General features: G+C 35.6%; 1 protein-coding gene across 1 annotated transcript; it reads right to left on the reverse strand.

The window, feature by feature from the left end:
* Window positions 1–1,153: 1,153 nt before the first annotated feature.
* LOC145029562 (uncharacterized) lies at window positions 1,154–26,098 on the reverse strand. The gene is made up of 4 exons (XM_078978066.1): window positions 25,778–26,098; window positions 3,416–3,646; window positions 2,563–2,985; window positions 1,154–2,473 (listed from the first exon to the last, which is right to left on the reverse strand). The coding sequence occupies exons 1-4, from the start codon at window positions 26,096–26,098 to the stop codon at window positions 1,154–1,156; spliced, it is 2,295 nt and encodes a 764-aa protein (XP_078834192.1).
* Between the last annotated feature and the right edge of the window lie 625 nt (window positions 26,099–26,723).

Consider the following 26,723-nt stretch of genomic DNA (forward strand, 5'->3'; position numbering starts at 1 on the left):
AAAAAAATTCTGATTTCACACTCCCTCCTTGCGGGGCTTATAACTCATTCAATTTTTAACCAAATTCAACGTTTTTATAGTCTAAACTTAATTACAAAGCATAATCTATGTGTAGGAAAAGATTCAGGTCAAAAAAAGTTAAATTTAGTAAGCTATGCAACTTTCAAATTTTGAGTGAGTTATACGGTCCCGTTCCCGGTTTTGGGCCGATTCCAACGACCGGTTTTACTGGGTCCCGGTTCAAAAAATTGACGAAATTATAGTTTCGGTCTCGGCCCGACCGATTCCATCCCGATGCCGATTCCGGGACCGATTCATTAAATCATTAAAAAAAATGAAATGAATAAGAAGAAAGTTAACATAAATAAATCGAATGGGAGCCACAATATATGGTCTTATCAATTTTAGGAACGGTTTTCCACAGTTTCAAATTGTTAATGAAGATTACACAAACAAGTCTCTTTAAAAAAAAAATGGTTAGCAATACACATGCATAGCGTGGCAGGATGACCACGCCAGAATATGATGTCTTAGATCAAACATATATTGGAAGTCAAGATAAATTAAACCGCAGAGACAAAGTTCAGGAAATGAGCAAGAAGGTAGGATTTCTTAGGCGGCTATAGCTAACAACTGCGCGCCACACTCTTTTCTTACCAATTTCCTTTACTCGGACTATATCGTTGACTAAAACAATTGGACACTGTTTGAACAAACCATTGGGGAATGATCGTGTATAAATGGATCTTTCATCAATGGTTACTCACACATCCATATTCATTAAATCATTAAAAAAATGGCCTCGATCTTAAAAGGAGGGTGACTTACCTTGGCTCTTATCATACTCATCGTCATTAGTTCATCATCTCACCTCATTACAACCATCGCTACTGCTCGGACTCCATACAAGCATGTCCGCCAACTAGGTTCGGTTTTCTCTAAACATCTCACATCTCACAGTTAATAATAAAAAAAACGCTAATAGAAGCTGCTCCACAGGGACGGACGCAGGAATTGATAGTAGGTGTTGCCGAATTTTTTTTCCGGTCAAACATAATATAAAACCAAAAGCTAATTCATTATGTCTAATACAAATAAGCGATCCAGTACATAAAAGTTAAAACCATAAAAACAATCTATCATCTATTACAATTTAAATTTGTCCTCTTCGTGCGGACATCTTTTGAAACCGTTCCATTACCTTTTCATTCTCAACTTTCACAAGTGCTTCGGTCTCAACATAGCAAAGCAACGCATCGTTCAAAAACTCATCGCCAATCTTGTTGCGCAAGTCGGTCTTCAGGAGCTTTATCTTCGAAAAACATCTTTCTACACTAGCGGTTGCTACAGGTAATATGAAAGCTAACTTTAATAGCTTATAAACCAAAGGATAAGACTGATGTTTCCCCGTACTAACCATCAAATGAGAAAGCTCGAAAATTCCTTTCAAAGTGGTAAAACGCTCATCTTTAATGGAAGAGTGATAAAATATCTCAAGTTGTCCTTCAAGATCTATCAAATCCGAATCATCAAAGTCATACTTGTACAACTTAGCCAACTTCAACAACTTTGATTTGTCAAATTGTGAAAATGAATCACAAGGGCTTAAAGCACCCATGTATTCTAGTAACTGGGTGCTTGTTTCACTAAATCGATCCCGATATTCTGTCAGTTGCATATCTACCACCGTGTTGAAGATTTCAACCTCAAAGTGAAATCTATTAGTCTTTGTGGTCGTACGGTTTCTCGCACCAATATAAAAATCCTGCATTTGTAGAGTAGCAATATTGTGTGTTTGACAAAAAGAGGATACCTTTGGCAAAATGGTAGCAAACCCCGTGTCTCTTAAAGATTGCAATGCGTCCATTGTCCCTCTAACCATCGAAGCCGCTTCTAAAATGTCTAGATCTTTTTTTTGAAGTTGCTTTGATAATGTACCCGTGAGGTGTAAAATGTCATACATCATATACAAGTAAAACACGAACTTATAAGATTGAAAATATGCTAAAATTCCGGACGCTTGTTGGCGGTTTGTCAGTGACCCTCCATCCACTTTCACAAATTCTAAAACCAAAAGAACATCCGCAAACAACTTCATCAGACTTGTGAGTGTGTTGAAATGTGAACCCCATCTTGTATCTCCCGCCCGAACAAGTGTAGTCTCTTGATTTAACCCTCTTCCCGTTTCAAGTTCACCACTACATAAGCCTTTTTGCACCCTTTGTCTTGCTTGTTCCCATAGCATGTCTTTTCTTTTACACGAGGCACAAACAACATTAACCACCAACGAAATTTGCTCAAAAAAGTCACTAACACCATCATGCTTTTTTGCTACAGCTACAACCACCAATTGAAGTTGGTGTGCAAAGCAATGTACATAAAAAGCTGTGTCATTCTCTTGTAATATCAAAGCTTTCAAACCATTGAATTCCCCTCGCATATTGCTCGCCCCATCATAACCTTGTCCTCTTATCTATTTAAAAAATTGAAAAATATATAAATAATATAACACAAAGCTAATTAAATTAAATTAAAGTAACAAAAAAGTAAAGAATAAATTACCTGACTAAAACTCAACTTATTACTTATAAGTACTTCATTTAAGGCGTTTTTGAGTGTCAAAGAGGATGTATCCTTTACGTGCACAACTCCAATGAATCTTTCTTTCACAAAGCCAAGACTATCAACATATCGCAAAACAATAGCCATTTGTTCCTTTTTTGAGACATTGCTAGATTCATCCAATAAAGCGAATACATCTTGACCAATCTCTTGACGAATACTCAAAAGTACTTCTTGTGCAAAACATTGCACAAGTTCTTTTTGGATTTTAGGGCAAATAAGTTGATTGTTCTTAGGAGTATTTTCTAAAGTATTGTTGAAAATATCTTCACTAGTCTCTCGAATGGCTTTTAACACTTCAATGTAAAGCCCTCCATTTTCCGAGTTAACCGACTCGTCATTACCACGAAACGGTAAACCGGTCTTCAATAAAAGTTTAACAACAATAATAGAAACACGTAATCGTGCTTTATATTTATGGTCCTCTGCTTCGTTTGCCTCCTCAACACTACATTAATAGCTTGTTTTTCTCTCAATAAAAAGTCACACTTTTCTCTTGCTTTGTTGTGAAAACTATCAACATTACCCATATGAGTCCGAAATGCATTTTTTTTATTCCAAGTATCAAAACCTAGGGAAACAAATGCATCTCTCCCTCCTTTTTGTCCCATGAGGTCTCCACATACATAACAATATAAACAATATTCTTTTTTATCTTTCACACTATATTCTAACGAATCAAAATCGTAAACCATGAAGGAACGAAGCTTCTTAATCTATCACCTATTTTCTTTTTTGGAAACTTATGTAGCCTTATTTGACAAGGTCCTTGAAGCAAATATGCCCTTCTTACATCATCTCTTATATTTGAGGCATAACTTGTAATCATTGGCTTATACGCCAGGTCCTTTGGAAGATCTTTCAAATCAACACCATCATTAGTTTCATTAGAGCATGGTGTTTGTGGAATTGCATTAGAGACCGAAGGAATTGATTGGTTGGTGATTGGTGTTTGGGAAGACCCTTCACCACTTTCATTAATATTAGGTCTTGGTCTTTTGGTAAGAAAACCACCAAGGGTAACCTACAATTCAACATTAAGCTAAATAACTAATAATTTCACCAAATCATCCAATAGCTTCAATCAAAAGTCAAAACATAGAAATTACACCAAATCAAAATTGAATTTCAATAAAGACAATATGACGTAGCAATTTTATTTCACCAAATCAATCAATAAGTCAATAACATCAATGAAAATATAGCAATTTCATCAATTCAAGATAAAAACATAGCAATTTCAACCTAAATAAATTGGTAAAATTTCACCAAATCAATCAATAAGGCAATAACATCAATGAAAATATAACAATTTCACCAATTCAAGATAAAAACATAGCAATTTCAACCTAAACAAATTGGTAAAATTTCACCAAATCAATCAATAAGGCAATAACATCAATGGAAACATAGCAATTTCACCAATTCAAGATAAAAACATAGCAATTTCAACCTAAACAAATTGGTAAAATTTCAATTTTCAAACACTTACTTATTTCATTCTTAGCTAGGGCTTGGTCAATTGGAGTCGAATTGAACAATTGGGAATCGATTTTTGCTACTCAATCAACAAGATACTCAAGAAATTAGAAGGAATTAGCAATGGAAGTATCAAGCACCAAGTAAGTCTTCGTGAATCATGAGGGCTGAGGCGTCACAGTCGAACTCTCCAAGTCGACTTCACTGTGTCGATTTTTTTTTCTTTTTTTTTTTGCTTTCTGTTTTGCTACTCATCTTGGCCGCAAGTTTTTTTTTACCCTTCTTCCAATTGGATCAAAAGATCCAATTATCCAAATGAGCTTTGGGCTACACTAGTTTTTTTTTGGGCTAAAATTAATAGACTTTTTGGACTACTAATTGATAAATCTAAGTTATAAATATATTTTTGGGCTTAGTTGATCCAATTGGGTGGCAAATTTTTTTTTGTAGTTGCCAATTTTTTTTACATAGTTGCCGATATATAAAAAAAAAATTTTGAAAAAATTTACAATACATATACGAAAATTAGGTGTTGCCGGTGCCACACCGGGCAACACTACAAAACCGTCCCTGCTGCTCCGGTATTACTTATAAATTAACTAAGTTTGCATTGTAAATACGTGTAGTTATTTATTTTTTTATAAGAAAACAATTTTATTTTATCTTACTTTTGGTAGGGTTATATTCTTGTGATTTTGTTTTCTCACATGTTATTTTGAATTAATTTTTATTCCACGTGTAATTTTGTGGTTTTCTATTTTATTAAATTTCATATGATATTTAAATATTCTCTAATAAATGAAGATTTTTTTTGCTACTTTGTCACTTTTATTTATTTTGCGACATGTTATTTTATGGTTATTTTGAATTATTTTTTTCCACATGTAATTTTGTGGTTTTCCTATTTTATTAAATTTCATATGATATTTAAATTTAATAGTAAATGCATATCAATTTCATTAATAGACTTTTCTTATAATTTGAAAATTACAAAAATAAAGTTTCATTAATTTACTTTGGTTATTTATCTAAATTATTTGTTTAAACTTAAAAGAGAAAAAACAAGACTTTAATTCTAATAATTCAAAATTTTTCTCATTTTTCTTATAAATTCAAATTTCTCAAATGTTTATATATATATATATATATATATATATATATATATATATATATATATATATATATATAATTGTTTTAAGTATACTCATGTAATACACATGCGGCTCACACCTAGATTACTATCAATAGTCTATAGTTAATTTCTTTTCCAGTCATCACTGATTTCTAGATTTTCTGATCAAACTAACCTTAAATATAATATATAGGAGTGCATATACAACTTGTCCTTCCCTAAAGATTAAAAATATTTGAAATTGATGTATGCAGCTACAAAATGCGTTGATGACTATGTACAACAAATAGATGGACCCGACGGGTGTGGTAGTGGAAGTCGAACTGGAAGTGGAAATGGAAATGGAAATGGTAATGGAAGTGGAAGTGGAAGTGGCGGATCATTAAAACCACAATCATGTGGTTCAACACCGGGTGGGAGCCTTTGTAGGAAGGGTTGCTGTGGAATAAATAAAATGCAAAGAGCCATATGTTGCTTGTAGTACAACCTCCTGGAGGTTGTACTACATCAAATAATACATCTGAATCCCTTATTTAGATGAGAAAATAATAATTAAAATCATTTCCAACCTTTTTTTACTGTTTTTCCTTAAAGTTCTACATGTATGAGTATGTCAACAATAATTTTATATATAGATGTTGTTCAAAATGTTGTTTGAATCTCGAGGAAAAGATTATATTACATTTACGTATTCTAAATAAAATCCAATATCTTTAGTTATTAAAAAAATCAATAGATCGTTCATTTACACTTGAGTGAAATTTCACCAAGAACTAATAACATGTTGTATCCTCTAATTACAGATGTGGGGTGAGTCTTGTTTTTTACTCTCTTAAAATATACTATAGTAGTACATATCCTATTTCTTTATCTTGAAGCTTAACCAATTCAACAAGAACCTATATAATTAAACATATTTAATTAAACAAAAGTAATAAGTAGCTATATAGCAATTGGAAATAACATAAAAGATATAATTTTACATGTCTCACCTTGGAAGCGGGATATGCTCAAACATCAAACATCTTGAGAATTTCAACACCATCATTTGCTGTAACATTTGGTCCAAGTATAAAACATTTCTCAAAATATTAGAAAATCATGGTTGGAACTCGACGAGTTGGCGGCTGGGATGAATCCCTAATTTTAAGGTGTTGCATCCTATTTAAAGGTCCTAAACCCCCCTTTGCTGGCCTCCTTACCTACCTCCTTTGTCCAGAAACCCTAAGTTTGTATATCACCTTGCAAGTTTGAGTGTATGAGTTGTGGTGAGCTTGGAGAATTGATTTTGGTGATCCTTTGGAAGGAGCTTAGAAGTTGGAAGCATCTAGCTTGGAAGAAGGATTGTAGATCCAGAAACTCTTCACCAATAACAATCTTCTTGAGGTATAAAGTCGACATATTGCCTTATATTCATCTAGATCCCTTTGTTTGAAGTTTTAGCACGATTTTGGGATTTTCATTAGGTTGTCGAAGATGTTGAGGTTTCCAGTGTTAATAAGTTAGATCTGACACCTTCATGACTCCTCTTGACTTAAAGTTGCAAACGTTATTAGTTTTTAAGTTCCATTCATGCAATAAGTCCCTCATTAAGACTTTATTAAGCGCTAGAGTGTATTTTAGCTTGTATGGACGTAAAGTTGGACACTTTACGTGATTTTCCAACCTTTGGACACCAGATCCGGGTTATGGGACTATGTCGTGAAAGTTTAAGGGATTAATGTATTAAGACTCACTCTAATAAACCTAGAGATTGATTTTGACTCATTATGGATGGTACTTAAGGGAAAAGTTGGAAACTTTACTCTTCTAGACATCATTTTGGAAGAAATCTGAGATTTGGAGTCTATAGATTCGTTGGAATCAGATTAATACATTAAGACGTTGGATTTTTGGCCAACTCGACAAGTTCATTAGTGAACTCGACGAGTTAATGGGAATTTTTTGTTGGAATAGCTGTCTAAGCCCATAACTATAATTGGTATGTACTTAACCCGAGAGTAGCTTGGTCCATTTCGGGTTGTATATCACCATGGAAATTTGATATGATGGACTTTTGAGAAGAGGTTACGTATGATTTATTAATATATTATAATGTATAATATATTAATATGAAATCATATGATTTAATTAGTATTGATCAAGAATTAATTTGGAATTAATTTAGTGATCAAAAGAGAGTAATTAAATTAATGGGGACTAATTGTGTTAATTAGTTATATACATGGTTTGGGATTATGATACATGATGGACTAAATTTAAGGGAGAATCCATAAAGAGTTAGCCCACTTGAATCATGGATCATAGATAATTAGCCCAAGAGTATGGATTAGGGTTTACCCATGACTCTTGGATTCCTAAAATATATATACTTGACCCTATAGGTAAAATCGGAAACCCTAATGTTCTATGAGTTCATATGAGCCAATTTGTGAGCAAGACATTCTCTCTCAAAATTCATCCTTTGTCCAAGGTGTGTTGTGAACCGTTTGAGGTGCAACATTTCAGGCACTAAGTTCTTAAAGGCCAAAACTACAAGCTACAAGATTTGGAAACAATATATGTTAGTTGTAGGCTTCAAGATTTGGAAACAATATTATATGTATAATTAGAGAAAACATAGATGAAAAGCTTTTAGGGTTATATATGCACCATAAGATGTTATAGTATACAAAAACCAATAGTGGTATCCGAGACAAGGGTTGTTTTCTATTATATTTGATGCAGAGCTAATTGTTCAATGCTGGAAAACCAAAAAACAACAATCTGGCAGGTTGAACTCGCTGAGTCCAAAGATGAACTCGACGAGTTGCATGATCAGACGCAAATTTTCGGGGTTTTTGGCCATAGTTGGTTTAGGATCATTACCACAAACTGTTTTGAATCATTAAATCTATTTTTTTATTGTATAGTAGCATGATGGGTTTTGATGATTACATCAATCCTATGGTGGACATGCCAACCCTAAAGCTTTGGATCTAGTTTGTCTAGTTGTACATGTAATAATCATCCAAAGCTCATAAACCCTAGATCTAACATAATATAATGAAAATAAACATATGAAAAGGGTTTAGATCTTACCTTGATTGTTATGTTGCAGAAAAAACCATAAACCTTCTTGATCTTGACTTCTGGAAGCCTAGTGTCCTAAGTGTTGCACCTCTAATGGAGTCACAAAAACCACTTAGCAAAAAGATGACTTAGCAAGAAGAAGATTTAGGCAGGTTTTTGGAGACATAAAAGGGTTGCTTTTATTGTTAGGCTTCTAGGGTTATCAAGTTAGAAAGCCTAATCCAGTTGTTTAGTCCTTAGGCAACCCAAAAATCCTTCGAGAAGGCCCCTTGGACGATTTCTATATGGACTCTCATATAGAATTCATCCATTGTTTCTTTATGGATCCTAAGCCCAATTTTGTAACTATCTTATAACTACAGTATCAGTCCCCTCTATCTAATTAATCTATTTTGACCAAAGAATTAATTCTAAATTAATTATTGATCAATATTAATTAAACAATATGATTTCTCTTTTAATATATTATTCTTATAATATATTAATAAAATCATAAGTAACCCTCTTTCTCCTTTATTCATCATATCAGTTTGCTATGGTGAAGGCAACCCACAAGGACCATACTCATTATCGTCTCACCAATCACTCATTTTAAAATCCATGAAGTGATTCAAGTCAGCGTGGGTTTAATACAATACTCTAATGTTATTACAGGTGCACTCATGAACTCTGCGACAAACTTGTGCTTTTTCTAAACACCTTAGAAAATCTACAGACGGATTCATGACAGTGCTTCCTCATACCTACTTCCAACGCATGACCGACCATAGATGTTTTGAATAACCTAGTTATTCTGGAAGTCAAAACATGCAAAGTGAAACATAAGAATAATATTAATCCTATATGGCCCCAAAACTTTTGGGTATAAATAGAAAACACCTTTAATTTAATCACCATATTTATTACCCAATATTCATTTCACAATGTTTTGGATAATCAACTTATTACTTGAATCATAACAACAGTTGTCTCATGCTCCAAGCATGCACACTATGTTTACTTATAGTCCTTACTTTGTGAAATAGATCACTTGAAAACATTTCTAATGATGCACATTTCACAATTCCTAATTCCATATCACAAAAGTCACTGAGACTCTAGCAACGAAATTACAAAGTGCTCTATTGGATATTGTTACAAGACAATTCCATAGACATGAAGTCTCACATTCAAAGTACATTCCTTTGAACATCCTTCTTGCATAAAGGATTCTAATCTACATAGATTCTTAATATCCAACTCCCATTATGGAAAAATTTCCATATTTTCCATATGACAAATCATTTTAAATAGAGTCCTATATATTCATAATAAATTCAATATGGTCCATTCATTACTATACTTCCAACTACGCACAAGTGACCAATCCTTGACGAACCTTAGATTGTCTTTGACAGTTGTTTAACTATTTTAGTCATGACCAGTTCTGGTCCATTTTCCCTCTTATTGCCCGAGTCATTTGGAAAATCAGAAGGGTAGAATATTACAGCATATGCAATTCATATTATACCCTAAGCGTATGGGACACGATTCATAGTAAGAAAGTGATACTTTACCAGTTTTTTTTCTATAATATTGCCATATATATAATTTCCTTATGTTGAATCTTTTCAACATAACATTTATATATGTCCTATGAATAATTTTGATTAAAATTTCTTGATCTAAGATTTTAGATTTTAAATAAAGTATAATATTCTCTCCCTTAATTATAGCAAAACAACCCGTGACATCCTCATTTTCACGGCCAGAAAAAACCGATTTCGGTTCCCAAAATAAAATATGATAAAGATTAGAAAAGAATTTCCATAGAAATGTATTTCATTAAAAACCTCGGTATGTCATGTTCGATACAGATCAAAAGCATAAATAGTATAATATAATCCTTACGGCATTTATTCATAACTGTAGGCCTGTATTCGTAATCTCTCATCCCAAACATCATGTCTATGCTCGTGCGCCACTACCTATAACAAAAGAAACTGAGTGGGTCAGGCTTGGGAGCGTGGTGAGCACATAGGGTTTTCAACCCACAATAAATAAGTTTATTAATTTCATCAACCAACAATAACCTGATTACCCGTTCCCATTATCCTCACATTACGTCGCTAAAAGAACTATCATAAGGGACCTAGATTAAGGATCAACATCGGGATGGACACTACTACCAAGGGGTTTCCTCAGCAATAAATGTGCTAAAGGCAACCGTGAGGGGGATGGAGTACACCGGTGAACACATCGTTCACAAACACCTACAGGTTGCGAGCCTATTATGTTCCGCTGGACTGTCTAGAAGAGTCTGTGGTCGTCATCCATACTCCGCTAGATGCCAGAATAAACAACAACAATAACGAAGTCTCTCATCATTTTATCACACATCATCTATTACATCTACCCATGTTTTACCCCAACATTTTTGTAGATATAAAACACATATACAGTTTAAATCATTTAAAACATGTATAAAAATCTTTCATCAACATAGACAGCAAGTATTCAGACAATATTCCCACATAGCACGTAGTTTATATTAAATACTTCATATCTATGTGTAAGATGAAAGTAACTATGCACTTACCTGGTAAGGTGGTGACTTGGTACTCAAACAACACTTTGTTTACTCAAAACAAATTTTCGTGGACAAAACCTAATATCATTACCACTAGAGTTTAGTCTAGTATTACACCGAGACTAATTAATAGTCTACCTATTATTACTATTATATAAGCACGAAACAATATTTCTCAACCACTATGTACAGATAGGGTCAAACATGAAACACCGAAGGGCAGGATCATTTTGGCATATAGCACTTCTAAATCCAACAACCCAAGTGGCCCTTCAAACCAGATTCCCCGTACCGCGAGTGGTTAAAAAGATATTATAATGACACTTATATAACTCATAATAATAGCCCAAATACTTATTATAAGGTCCTAATAACAATACTATATATAAATAAAAGCTATATTAGAAATCGTGTAGGCGTAGCTCACTTACAGCGGGTTTTTATTAAAAACTGGGGTTCGCTGGAGCAGCGTTTCCAAGCCAAAAGGTTTTCTTCTCGGAGCCTTCGGGCACTACGGGGCTTCCTACTCGTGCTAGGGAGGTTCCCTTGACTTGGGAGGAGTTTAGGGAGGCTAGTGAGAAGTTAGAGAGAGCAACAAAGGCTTATGGTGTGAAGAAATTATGAAGAGTTCATCTCTTATTAATAGGAGTTTTATTGTAGAGTAGTCCATAAGTTTCATCCGTATCTTCCACGTACAAGCTCCTTTTTCTACGTCTTTATATCCACACATTGGTATTTACGAGTACTACAACTCTCATTTAGACCCCGTCGGCTAATTCTCATTCTATCTCAAATTTACAAAAATTGTATCGTATTTATCGCGCTCGAAGAGTAAAGACTAAGCTTCATCCATATCTTTCGCATACGAGCTCGGTTTTCAATGTTATTTATATCCATTCGTTGGTAATTATGGGTACTACAACTTTCATTTAGACCCTGTTGGCTAATTCTCATTCTATCTTAGATTTACAAAACTGTATCGAATTCGTCGCGCTCGAAAAGTAGAGACTACGCTTTCATCGTTCTTTATATCCATGCGTAGGTAAAACAAGATCTACAACTTTTCTTTTGACTCTATTGGCTAATTCTTGACCGATTTTAAAGTTAACAGTATACTGTTAAATGACGTCGTAAAATTCATAACTTCTACTTACAAACTCTTTTCTCATCTGTATTTTTGTCATTGGGTTCCTATTAATGAGATCTTCAATTCTCATTTAGGTCGCGTTGGCCAAAACCCGATCGATCTAAAATTCAAATTCCGTGCTGTGCACTGCTATGCCCAATCTTAGAAAAATCATAACTTCCTCATACGAAGTTAGATTTGGGCGTTGTTTGTATGCACGCTCCAGGTTTAACGTATACTATGACTTTTGGTCAGATCACTAAGGCTAAAAAGTCTTCTACCATAAATTCACTATTTACGTCGCACTGTGTCGTGCCGGTTTTGCTATAAAACTTCCACATATCATAACTTCATCGTTATAACTCAAATTTCAGTGTTCTTTATATCTCCGGTATCCTTGTTTTGACAACTACAACTTTATGTAAAGATATCAGGTTTATCTAACACTTTAATTTTGATACTTATTTTTATCCTTTATTTATTATACCTTTATAAACAAGTAATAAGCACAAAAATGCATATAATTCACATAATACTCAAACAATTCATCTTTATTACTTCAAAAAGAGTTACAATAGTTGACCTAGACTATTACATCATCTACTAATGCTTAGCCCATAAACACGGCCATTATAATTCTTTCCCCCTTAGGATGATTCCGTCCCGGAATCATGCGCGAACAAACAGATGTTGTTAGTGATTCATCATGTCCCTCTCTGTTTCCCAAGTGAGATTCGACCCATTCGTATGTTTCCAATGAACTAGCACTAAATCGACCATCTTGCATTGTAACTTCTTAGTCTTATGGTCAATAATCACCTCGGACTCTTCGATTAGCCTCTTGTTCTCATCCATCCTTAATTCTGAGATTGGAATTATGTTGGGAACTTCTCCCGTGAACTTCCTCAAATAACACACATGGAAGGTGTTATGAATACCATCTAGTTCTTAGGGTAATTCGAGCTTGTAAGCTTGGTTCCTAATCTTCTAAAGAACTTTGAATGGTCCAATAAACCTTGGACTCAACTTTCCTCACTTTCCGAATCTTATAAGTCCCTTCCATGGTGAGACTTTAAGCAAACAGAATCTCCAACTTCAAAAGTCATTGTTCGTCTTTTCTTGTCAGCATAGCTCTTCTGACGATCTTGAGCTGCTAACATACTTTCCCTGATCACCTTCAGCTTTTCAGCAATCTCATGGACTATCTCGGGGTCATAAACTACTTTTTTCCGGCCTCAAGCCAACAAGACGGAATACGAGACTATTGTCCATGCAATGCTTGATTGGGTGCCATCTTGATGCTCGAGTGGAAACTGTTATTGTAGGAAAACTCTACCAAAGGTAAGTGTTCATCCCAGTTTCCTTGGAATTCCAGAGTACATGCTCTCAGCATATCTCCCACTGTCTGAATCATTCTTTCACTCTTACCATCAATCTGCGAATTGTAAGCTGTACTTAAGTACAACTTCATACCCAATTCCTCTTGTAGGCTTCTCCAAAACCTTCATGTGAAACGACTATCACAATCCAATACAATCGTTAGAGGAACACCATGAAGTTTTACTACTTCCTTCACATAAGCATTTGCAAGCTTATCCATAGACCACCTCTCGTTGGCTGCTATGAAGTGTGCACTGTTAGTGAAACGATCCACGACCACCCAAATCTTGTCGTGACCGTTCTTCGTTCTGGGCAGTTTAGTCACAAAATCCATGGTGATGTCTTCCCATTTACCCATGGGTATAGGTGAAGGTTCTAAACTCCTGAATGGTTTCTGATGTTACGCTTTAACTCTTGCACATGTCACGCACTCGGCAACATACTTTGCAACATCGAGCTTCGTCGTCGGCCACCAGTAGTAAGGTTTTAGGTCCCTATACATTTTATTGCTACCAGGATGAATCGAGTACATGGTCTTGTGAGCTTCTCCCATTAGAAGATGAGCTTCTTCCATTAGAAGATCTCTTATGTCTACTGTCTTAGGTACCCAAATCTGATCTTGAAATACCTTCAGTCCTTGACTATTTGTATCGAACTCCAACGTTTTGCCCAAACGTTCTTCCTTTCGGTCATTCTTCTCTGAAGCTTCTTCTTGAGCTTTCTTTATGCTTTCCACAATCGTCGAGACAACTTCAATTCTCAATGCTCTTGGCCTTTTTCTTTCAAGGTTGACTTTTTGACTTAGAGCGTCGGCGATGATATTTGCTTCACCAAGGTGCTAAAGAATCTCACAATCGTAATCCTTGAGTAATTCCAGCTAGCGTCGTTGCCTCATATTCAATTCCTTCTGATTAAATAGATACTGGAGACTCTTATGATCAGTGAAAAGTTTTCACTTTGTGCCATAAAGGTAATGCGTCCATATCTTTAGGGCAAATACTATCGCTGCCAACTCCAGATCATGAGCGGGGTCGTTCTTTTCATGCTCCTTCAATTGTCGAGATGCATACGCTATCACCTTTTCAATTTGAGTTAGTACACATCCTAACCCAATTCCCGACGCATCGCTATATACTGCGAAGTCTTCAATTCCATCGAGTAGAGAAAGAATCGATGTTTCACATAACTTCTTCTTCATGCTTCTCACTCCACGTATTTGTAGCTCCTTTGTGGGTTAAAGCTGTTAATGGAGCAGCTATCAAATAAAATCCTTGGATAAACCTTCGGTAATATCTAGCTAATCCCCGAAAGCTTCGGATCTCTGTCGGACTTTTTGTTCGTTCCCACTTCATCACCACTTCGATCTTTGCTAAGTCAACCATTATTCCCTCCTGGTTAACCACATGACCCATGAATTGGACTTCTCGAATCCAAAAGTAGCACTTGGAGAACTTTACATATAGCTTCTCCTTCTTCAGGACATCTAACACTTCTCGCAAGTGTCTGCCATGCTCCTCCTGACTTTTCGAGTAAATCAGAATGTCATCTATGAATACGATCACTGATTTATCGAGGAATGGTTTAAAAACCGTGTTCATCAAATCCATGAATGTTGCTGGAGCATTCATTATTCCAAACGACATAACAAAGAACTCATAGTGTCCATATCTAGTTCTGAATGTAGTCTTCTCGATATCCTTCTCTCTCACCTTCGGTTGATGATATCCTGACCTAAGATCGATCTTTGAGAAATAGCTCGAACCTTGCAGGTGATCGACTAGGTCATAAATCCTCGGCAATGGGTACTTGTTTTTCACCATTGCCTTATTCAGCTCTTTGTAATCTATGCACATCCACATGCTTCAATCTTTCTTCTTCACAAATAGCACTGGATTTACAAAATTGTATCAAATTCGTCGCGCTCGAAAAGTACAGACTAAGCTTCGTCCATATCTTTCGCATACGAGATTCATTTTCATCGTTCTTTATATCCACACGTAGGTAAAAACAAGATCTATAACTTTTCTTTTGACTCTGTTGGCGAATTCTCAACCGATTTTAAGTTTAACAGTATGAGGAGATTATATTGTTAAACGACTACGTAAAATTTATAACTTCTACATACGGACTCCGTTTTCGTCTGTATTTTTTTTTTCATTGAGTTCCTATTAATGAGATATTCAATTCTCATTTAGGTCTCATTGGCCAAAAAGCGCTCGATCTAAAATTCAAATTTCGGGTTGTGCACTATTATGCCCAATCTTAGAAAAATCATAACTTCCTCAAACAAAGTCAGATTTGGGCGTCCTTTTTATGCACGCTCCCGGTTTAATATATACTAAGACTTTTTTTTAGATCACTAAGGCAAAAAATTCTTCTATCATAAATTCACTATTTACGTCGCACTGTGTCGTGCCGGTTTAGCTGTAAAACTTCGACAGGTCATAACTTCTTCATTATAACTCGGATTTCGGCGTTCTTTATATCCCCGGAAACCTTGTTTTGACCACTACAACTTTATGTAAATATATTGGGTTTATATAACAATTTAATTTTGATGCTTATTTTTATCCTTTATTTATTATATATTTATAAATGAGTAATAAGCACATAAATGCACATAATTCACATAATACTCAAATAATTCATCTTTATTACTTCAAAAAGAGTTACAATAGTTAACCTAGACTATTACATCATCTACTAATGCTTAGCCTAGAAACATGGGCATTACATAGCCTTTTAAACCCTGCAACTTTGCAAAGTGAAACTTTTGTTTTCTATAATTAATTTTGCTAACTTGCAACACTTAAAATAATAATCATGCTCCCCTAACATGATGATTATGTGCTTACTAGCATAACAGTTATGCTCCCACTAGCTTTGACATGTACCCAGAAATCAGCTGAACTTCTAGAAATCAATACTTATTGACTTTTACCAAAGTTCAAATTTCTTATACGAGATGCTTTGATTAACCTTTATCTAAGCTTCTCAAACTCATACACCTCTCCTTAGATAACTTACATGTGTGTTTAAACAATTCCAGAACTTATATCAATAAGTCCCAAATGTTTAGAATAATTGCCAAATCTTACAATTCGAACTATGTAGACGGATTTCGTAATCATAATCGAATCTGAGAACACAATTTTCACAATTAGTATCTCCTTAAAATATCTCTTAGTAAAAGCGTTTCCTCGCAATCATTTTCATGAAATGGAGAGAAACCTTATGACACTTAGATATTACGGTGTATGTGTTCCTATCCATGTGAATTTGTCATAACCATAATTACAAGATAATGTTTGTGACAAATCCAAACTCATATGGACAAAACTACTTCATCTTAATTTCTTGCCTCATGGTAGCACGAATGCCCACCATTGCTTCCAGGTTGTTAAGTAGCTCTCCTATACATATCAATGTATTTTCCATTGATCAAGGTGCTTTTCCTTTATGCAGTCAAATGAGAACTCATAGAACTCACATGCATGGTTGACTTAAAACTAGAATGACATAGAAACAAACATATGTCAACACGATAGGTTATGAACTTCAAGTCGTGTGCTAGTGATTTACTATAGGTTTACTCTTTATTAGCTCTTGAACCTTTTCAAGATGTTTAAGACTCCCACTGACCTCTTGATATATATGATTCTCTTGTCAAGAACCATTCCTTGACAAAACAAGTATTCAAGGGTTAGTGTGAATTCCTATCAAGACCAACACTTCAAACAATTGGTTCTAGTTGGTCTTTGTCTTATCTAAGACATCACAACTTACCAATTTCAAATGTGCAGAATTAAGAAACTTTTCCTATTCCACATTTGATGAGTGTTACAAACCTACTAAATATGTGTCACTCAATGTCACAATCTCGGAGTATGACGCTAAGACTCGATTTGGAATGAAGTATGATTCATCCTTTGATTTAACCATTTCAACAATTCACGATTCCTATACTTAGCCATACTAGTGCACTAAGTTTTTCCTAGAGGATCAATTATGATATGGTTCTATAATCACTAAGACGATCATAAAACATGATACAAAGGTACTCTCCCTTCTTTTCAGATTCGAGAAACTTTTATCTTTCTACGTAAATGATTCTTCTTATTCGTTCTGCTATTCATTTAAACTTTTCAATGATTCAGAATTATACATAATCTTGTAAGCTTGACTACATTTACTAAAATTTTAGCAAATCATGATGAATATTTTTTATCGTTCTTTGTGTTGGACTTAACAAGTACACAAACATGTGTACCAGTTCTCGTAGTCCTTCACTTAACTCTTTGTCAAGGAATTAGTCTTAATTTTCCAAATATGAAGATTCTCATTCCTCACACAATACAAGTTGTATGATTCAAAGTTTCTGTCCAATTAAGACTTGGGCGATGAGAATCTTTCGATATTTGGTAAATTTTTGACACCACCACAAATAACATAACTAGAATTACATCCATTTCAATATTGCTAATAATACAAACAAACATATATTTTCACAAATGACATTTCAAGGATAAATAAATAAGACAAAAATCAAAATTTCATTTTGTTTATAAAACTTGCAAAAAACTTGCCCTTACAACGCAATTCAAATGAAAACTATGCTATTACATATTCCTAAGCAATCTATCATAACTCTAAGCAGCAACTCAAAAATCCGATCTTCAAACCATGCGGTCGAAATCCATTTCTTCGCGATCAGACTTAGCTCACATTTCCTTTAAATTTCCTTTCTTTTCTCTGATCCTTCAAAACATCAAAATGCATTCTTTTCACATCATGTATTAAGAATCTACAAATAGGAACATAATAGAGTCAGATAGTGGATTTTACCTGAAGTAGAGTCATACATTTTGACTCTCCCATCTCTTAGATCTCGCAGGTAGTCAGGGCAGCTTCGTAACCAATGCCCCTTCTCTTGGAAGTAAAGGCAAACATACTATTTTAGACTAGCACATGGGACAATCTCAGATTCAGTCTTTCACTTTACCATCCGGTTAAACGGTTTGACCATGGCAATCCCTTTCCATTGGGAAGAGAAGACTTTTATGGACTTCCAGTGTTGCCAGTGTTAATGGAAGTTTTGGAAGTTGGTCTACCAGACAAATTGGGTTGACCAGTGTGCCAAATCATCACTGATTCGACAAATAGGTGAGATCAATGAGGATCACGTCATCGCCCATCATATTGTACTCTTTAACGAACTCACTATATGAGTCAGGAAGTGATTGAAGAACCCAGTCAACAGCGAGCTTCCTAGAGACAACAACACCCATCATTCCCAACCTATCAATGTGTGACTTCATCTCCAAGACTTGTGCACATATAGACTTTCCATCTTTGTGTTTACTTGCCAAAAAGGCTTGAGTGAGCTTGAACTTTTCAAGTCTTCGAACACGTGGGTCAGGGAGAATAGTAGGAGGAGGTGGAGGAAGTGAATAATGATCTTGTGTTCCTCTATCGAATCGTGGAATATCATCTTCATGTGGAAAGCTTGTTCCAAAGGATTTGGGAAAACCACAGTTAGAATAAGACATCTACAAACCGGGACATAATTCAAGTTAGTTGATTGAGTACTTAATAAAACACCCAAATGAGATATTAAGGCAGGGCCCAACACAATATCCTACAACTCGGAAGAGGGATGTTGTAATCCAGTTGCAGAACATTTGAAGGTAGGTAAATGTCGATTTACCAATTTCCACCATGAAAATCGAAAAGGAAATTTAAGTTTTAAATGAATTGTACTTCCTAGATCTTTTGAGATTCATTGAACTTTACAATGTCATGTTTAATCTCAATTATGCCCTTCATGTTTGTGTCTGGGATACCCAGGATCACAAACAAGGTGTGAATAACCATGCAAATGTACTTGGTACACCCAATGTTACAAATCTCCTAATCAATGTGCCAGTTAACCACACATGCTCCATTGATTTATGATTAACATCGAGTTACCCTTTGCCACCCTTACCAGTCCCAAATTAGTGTGTTGGTTAACCACACTCGCTCCACTAACGTCTCGACAAGGTGCAAAGTGTAATTTCTTGGTTTAGCACCAACTTCACATTTTTCCTAAAGTAACTAAGATTTGGGAATTTTATAAAAACATTTAGTTACTTCGTGTTCATTATACTTATAATGGAAGGTTGTGTCCAATCCTACCCAACGGCTAACGACCCTCCACTAGTCAAGCATGTGGAGGGTAAGAGTGGATACCCAATGGCGGTCATTTTATAGACTAGCTCCTTAAACACCCCTTACGGACTAGCTTCGTGAATGAGGTCTACTAACGGTAAACCAACTCTTTTCCCATACATATATAATATTAGACTTTTAGTTTTATATATATATTATAATGGTGTATTTTACACTTTTAAAATACTAGGTGGTCTAACTTAATAAATTATACTGTTAATTTAATTAAATATAAACCATTACATTATGGATTTACTAACTGTCTTTTAATTACACACTTAATTAACTTAATAAAACCATAAGTGTTGAATTTTAGACTTGTAAAATTCTAGGGTTTAGAATTTAAATATTTCAAAACTAAACTTTTAATCAAAAATTTAAATTCCAAAACTTGAGGGCAAGTTTTGAAACTTTTCAAAACCTTCTAGATCAAATTACAAATAATTCATTTAATCAAATAATTGGTGGTTATCAAAATTTGACCTAATTCAATTTTCTTTCAAGATAATTCAATCAAATAATTCAAATAACTAAAGTTTATCATATAAGGCAATGATTATCCAACTAAATGACAATTATCTTCTATTTTGGCAAAGACAATCACTCCATATCAATAAAAATCGGATTTTGTAAATGAAAAACGTTTTAGGTAATTATCCAAAGCCAAAACAGGTCAAAATCCCGAAAACTTTGGTATCTGACTCTTTGAATCGTCGAGTTCCAAGTGGACTCGGCGAGTTCACATATGGACTCGCCGAGTCCATGCTTCAGAGTGGATTTTTCGCGATTTTCAGCCTTGAACGATCATGTAAAGCATCAAATACATTAGATAAACAGCCAAGGCTATTATACAACTAATGGGTTTTGAGCATTACATCAATCCTATGGTGCACATGCAAACCCTAAAGCTTTGGATGTAGTTTGTCTAATTGTACATGCAATAATCATCCAAAGATCATCAACCCTAGATCTAGCATCCTATAATCAAAATTAACATATGAAAAGGGTTTAGATCTTCCTTTGATTGTTATGTAGCAATAACAATCATAAACCTTCTTGATCTTGAATACTGAAAGCCTAGTGCCCCAAGTGTTACACCTCTAACAGAGTCATAAACCCTAAAGGGTTCCTTTTATATTTAGGCTTCTAGGGTTATCAACTTGGAAACCCTAATCCAATTCCTTAGTCCTTAAGCAACCTAAAGATCCTTCCAGAAGGCCCCTTCGATGATTTCTACATGGACTCTCATATAAAATTCGTCCATTGCTTCTTTATAGATCCTAAGCCCAACTTTGTAGCTATCTTAGAATTATAGTATCAGTCCCCTTTATATAATTAATCTCTTTTGACTACAAAATTAATTCTAAATTAATTTTTTATCAATATTAATTAAACAATATGATTTCTCTTTTAATATATTATTCTTATAATATATTAATAAATCATAATTAATCATCTTTCTCATTTATTCATCCTATCAGATTGCTATGGTGATCATCCTAATCCAATTAAAAGATAATTGTCAAAATTTCAAGTTTATAGTTAGTTTATAAGATAAGCTAATTTTTATGGAAATTGTTGATATGAATTATCTTGGCTTATGATTTTAATAAGATCATAGAAAATTATTTGGTAGTTTTTGTTAGTGAAATAATTGATCTTAATGCCTTTAATGAATTCGATAATGTCACACCCCGAAAACCAAAGGCGGAAACATTTCTGAGGTTGACTCCACGTTGAGTATCAAATCCAATGCACATAGAAAAGCGGTAATCACAAAACATTACATTACATAATATTGTTTACATCTATTTGAAAGTAAAGTTGTACAAGTGTTTTACATATGTAATATGAACAAAAGTAAAGACGAGTCTTCGGAACGCTCCGTCTTCTTCAAAAGGTTGTGATGTACGTGTCTAACGCCGACCTAAGAATACAAGCGGTTTGAAAATCAGCATAAAGCTGGTGAGTTTATAAGCGGTTTAGTTTTGAAAGAACGAGTTTCCTTTGCTTTCTGAAAAAGTTGTTGTTCAAGAAAATCCCATATTTTATTATAAAAACAGTTTGGTTATCCTTTGTTACAATTTCGAAAACGGTTGGTTATATCATTCCAGGAAAATCCCAAATTTTCCTTATAGTTTTAGTTATTCGTTTGTGACTTTATCCGTTTATGTTTTGATGTGCTACCAGGAAAATCCCATATTTTCCTATGTGTTGAGTTGTCTATTTGATTCTAAGTTCGTTACTAATTGTTATGTTATCCCAGGAAAATCCCATATTTTCCTATGTGTTGAGTTGGTTCTTAGGTTTGATTTCAAAGTACTAGTAATTACCAGGTGTATAGTATTAGTTAAGTATTCTAAACCCTTAATTATTCTACATTCGAATGACTATTATCTACTAACTTAGTTGTATTTTCGAATATTTGGAATCACACAGAAGCGTACATTATAGTATTTTTGAAGTTCTGTTGAGTTCCAAAAGAGTACAATAGTTGTGTAATCGAAGCTCTGTCGACATTTTGAGGCGGATATATTCGAAACTCAGTAGAGGTCCAGAGGCGTATTTTCGTATTTAATTCGAAACTCTGGTGACACTCAAGGGTTACACTAGTTGTATATTCGAAGTCTTGGTGTCATCCAAAGGCGTTAATTCGCATTCGTAGTCCTATTTCTATCCGTATTCGTTCTATCCTATTTGTTATATTCTTATTTGCATTCGTATTCGTACTATGCTATTGGATAGATTCGTATTCGTATTCGTTCTATCCTATTAGTTATATTCGTATTCGTACTAACCTAATAGTTATATTAGTATTCGTTCTATCCTATTAATTATATTCGTATTCGCATTCGTATTCGTACTAACCTAATAGTTATATTCGTATTCATTCTATCCTATTAGTTATATTCGTATTCACATTCGTTTACTATTAATCTTAGTTATGATTAGTATGATTTATTTTACAAAAAGTAATATAGTTTATAACACTTTAAAAGAAATTTGTATTTAACCTGCAATTCGAAACATTAGTTATCTCAATCTTTGGAAATCAAGATATTTAGAAACTGAAACCATTAATTTGAAAATCAGTTTAAGTACAAGATACACTTGTACCATTGAAAACACGGAAAAAGGGTAGGGGTATGAACTCACCGGACTCGGAAATGCGACGATTTCGGACACTAAATGTCGGTTCGGGGTCTGATTACTCGCGATGTCCCTATGTAAAATGAAATAATGTCCATATATATCTAATTAGATTTACAGTCACTAATTATATAGAACATTATACTCCAATGAGATTAAACACCTCAAAACGAGTGTTTGGAGTGACCCGGGTGACATCTACGGACGTGTAATGGTACTAAGGACTTGGGATTTGAGTTTACTCCCCAAGAGTAAACATTTTAGGGAGTTTACAACCATAAAACACATACATACATGAGTTCACGGTCGTGAACTCATGTTGGTGTGATTTTGAGTGCTTAATGGCTTGTTTGGACTTGGGAATTGTTGGAATGGACTTCTAAAATGCCTTGGATTAATTTAAGGGGACTTATACCATGTTTAAGGGAGTTCACGGCTGTAAACTTGGAGTTTACGGCCGTAAACTCTGTTATGGTCAAGAATAATTATTTTGGGGCACAAGGAACAATCACATGTGATTCTAGTTAATTTTCCAAGCCTTGTTATGAATTTAGGGCACCATTTAACTCACATTTAGGAGTTTATGGCCTAAGAGCATGATCTATGGCCATAAACTCTTATTAAGAGGATGTTTGATGTGTTTAAGACCCCCAAACTCTTTTTAGATGGTCCTACGATTTACCACAAGGCTATTGGTTGAGTTTCAAGGCATTTGGACATGTTAAAAGGGGTTTACTCTCCTTTTTTGAGGGGTTTACGGCCCAAGCATGTGCCTTCGCCGTAAACTCCCATTTACTCCTCAAAAATTATGTTTGTGATGTTCTAAGGCCATTACCAGTATTCTAAATGTCATATCTAAGCCTTGTTTGAGTCTTGGAAGGGTTTAAGGGCTTAAAATCCTTTTAACTTAGTGTTTACGGCCTAGGCACCTTCCTGGGCCATAAACTCTTTCAAATCCCTCAAAATCCTTGTCTATAATGTTCTAAGTCCAATCCATGAAGTCATTTAGCCATATCTAAAATCTAGTTGTGGTTTGGAAGGGTTTTGTTACTCAAACCCCCCCCCCCCCTTTAAATGAGTTTATGGCCTAGGATAGTTCTAGGGCCGTAAACCCATGATAATGGTCCTAATCCATGGTTTAAACTCGAATTTGAAGGCTAGAGGGGTTGTATAGCAAGTTAGGGAAGTTACCTCAAAGATTTGAAGCCTTAAATTGATGATTTGGACCCTTAAACTTGGATTTAGGAGAGAGGTTAGAGAGAGATAGTTGTGAAATGAAGCAAAAGATTCAAATGAAAGTTTGGATCACTTTAAATAGTATCCAAGTTCAGGACATGGTGGAATTCTACCCGATACCGGCACTAAACGGGGCTTTTGGTTGCACCCGATTAAGTTTCCGTAACCCGACGGGGACGTTTCTAAAATGTTTGAAATAAGTATTTTGGGCTAATTTCATGAGTTCCTAAGGGGTTTGGACAATCCTTAGAATATAATAAACATAGATGTTTAAATAATTTAACCCAAAACGAAAATGGAACGAATTTGATAAACGGCGAATTTTTCGGGTAGAACAGTTTTCGGCGATGGAAAACTTCGGGTTGTTACATTATCCCCCCGTTAGAGGGAATTTCGTCCCGAGATTCAAAGGTCACGTTACAGCTCATGAAATGAAAAGAGATGCAGATGGATCAACTGCTCCTGGTTTTCACACTCCCATGTGGCATCGGGTCTCCGCTTGACGTTCCAGCGAACCCTCACTATCGGGACGCGTCTTGGTTTCGTTGGGTAGATACTTCTTAAGGACCGAGACGTGAAGTATAAGATGGGTGTTACTAAGTTCCAAGGGTAACCGGAGTTTGAAGGTTACGGAATCGATTTCACAAGGGTCGTGAAGGGTCTTATGTACCATGAGGGAAGTCTTTCGCTTTTCCAAAGCATTCCATGTTTTCCCTAGGATAAGGCTTCCAACAGAAAACAAACTCCAACAAGAAGATACATCTTCATGTGGCAGAGTAACTAAGGGTTTGATGATCCTGAAAGAGAATTCTGGGACCTGTGGGTTATGGGCCCACGGGTATGGCTGCTTTGTTTACTACAAGATCAAGGAAAATGATTTGACTGAAGGGTACCACTACGAACTCGTGGTGATCACATCAGGTCCTGGTCGCTGTATTGGATACATCATCTTCCGGAGGTTCGGCTACGAGGTAGCTCTAGGAACTAGATTAGTACGAGACTTGACTAGACGTTCGGAAAAGAATTCTCGAGGATTCTTGGAAAGGCATCAGGGAAAAAGTTACAGACTTCCCGTTTTCCCGAATATCATACGGATGGGGAATGGATGGAAAAACTTTCTAAGATTTGATGTACGAAGAATATGAGAGTTGGGTCAAAGGAAAGATACGAACAGACGACCCTTTCGAAGACAAGACTAACCGCATGAATGAGACTAAGTCATTCCATGCTGAGTTTGCATCAAAGCTTTCCATGAAAGGTTTACCTTTAGATCAAATGGAAAGGGATAACCATCCGAATTGAGGATACGATCTAAGGGTATGACGTTAACACTTTCTTTCTCACTGGTTGGTCATCTCGACGGTGCACGTTTCGATTATTAACGAAGGATTTAATTTAGAAAGATATTTCAATGAATGGTTAGCAAATCCTTTCATTATTAGAATCGAAAAGGATTACGGGCACAAGATTTATCGAAAAGAAGTATACCTGTGGCAACGGTGGGATCAGCGACTGTCCTTTCTTGCCCCATAGTTAGGACTCTCCCGGTGTTGCCAGACGTTACTGTCTTTGGACAGTTTCACTTATAGTGCCCGACCTCTCCACAGCTGTAGTAGGTTTGACCGATACCAGCTCCGGAAGCTTGACTAGTTGATGGGGTTGGGGTTTTTCAGGTCCGTGTGAGGTGACCTTCCTGGACACAGCTTCTACAGAACTTTACACGACAAGGGCCAGGGATGCGATGGTGGTAGTTACATCGGTAACACCACGGGAGGGTACCGACATATCCGGTAATAGGTACTTGAGATGTGGAATTGACAACAGAAACAACAACAGGAATAGTGGCAGCGTGGACTGCCACTATTTGCTGTTTCTTCGAGGGTTCTGGGGAAGACTGAATCTTCTTCTTCTTTTTCCAAAACTTTCTTTTCTCGCCACTCTTTTCTGTTGGCTCGGGAGTGGTGTTTGCTTCTTCTTGGTCATCATTGTGATCGATCAAAGTTTGTGCCAGACACTTGGCGCTATCATAGGTATCTGGCGTTGCTGTTATAACGTTCCCTTTGGTCGGCTGAGTTAATCCCCAGATGAACCTTTCTACCTTTTTGCTTTCCGGGGTAACCATTCCCGGAAAAAGAAGTGCCAAGTCATCAAACCTTGAAGTGTAAGAGGTGATATTGGAACCTTTCATCTTCAGGTTCCATAGCTCATGTTCCAGCTTCTGAATTTCACCCCAAGGGCAATACTCCGCACGTAGTAGTTCCTTCATAACTTCCCATCCCATAGCATTTGCTACAGGTAAAGTCAGGGATTTGACTCGGCCGTTCCACCAAGTCAAAGCCTTATCGGTGAGCGTATAGGCGGCAAATTTCACCTTATCAGATTCCGAACATGCACAAATCTTGAAGATAGATTCGATTTTCTCTAACCACCGAGTTAGAGCAATGACACCCCCTGTGCCATCGAAGAATGTCGGTTTTGCGTTCATGAAGTCTTTATAGGAACACTCCTTCCGGTGTCCCTGATTACCTTCTTGGTTTTGGTTTTGGGAACCACCTCCTGAACCATTGGGGTTTAGTTGAGGTAGGAGAGCTGATATGGTGGCAGAAATGGTTGCCTGAAGTGTTTCTAGATCGATTTGAAGAGGAGGTGGTGGCGGCGGAGGGTTGTTGGTGTTCTTTGAGCTGGCTCTTTTCCTTGGAGGCATCTTGATCTAAAAAGATCAGGAAAGAGAGGATCATAAGTCCTCT

This window comes from Lactuca saligna, chromosome 2 (genome assembly GCF_052625555.1).
Source record: "Lactuca saligna cultivar CGN05327 chromosome 2, ASM5262555v1, whole genome shotgun sequence".
NCBI lineage: Eukaryota > Viridiplantae > Streptophyta > Magnoliopsida > Asterales > Asteraceae > Lactuca > Lactuca saligna.

Bases quoted from the DNA above. Each gene is read 5' to 3' on its own strand.
- LOC145029562 (XM_078978066.1), bottom strand. From the start codon at position 26,098: ATGGTTACCCCGGAAAGCAAAAAGGTAGAAAGGTTCATCTGGGGATTA. The intron at 3,647-25,777 runs GTACCTATTACC...GTTGAATTGTAG, and splicing joins TTGTCAATTCCACATCTCAA to GTTACCCTTGGTGGTTTTCT. The intron at 2,474-2,562 runs GTAATTTATTCT...TTTTTTAAATAG, and splicing joins ATAAGTTGAGTTTTAGTCAG to ATAAGAGGACAAGGTTATGA.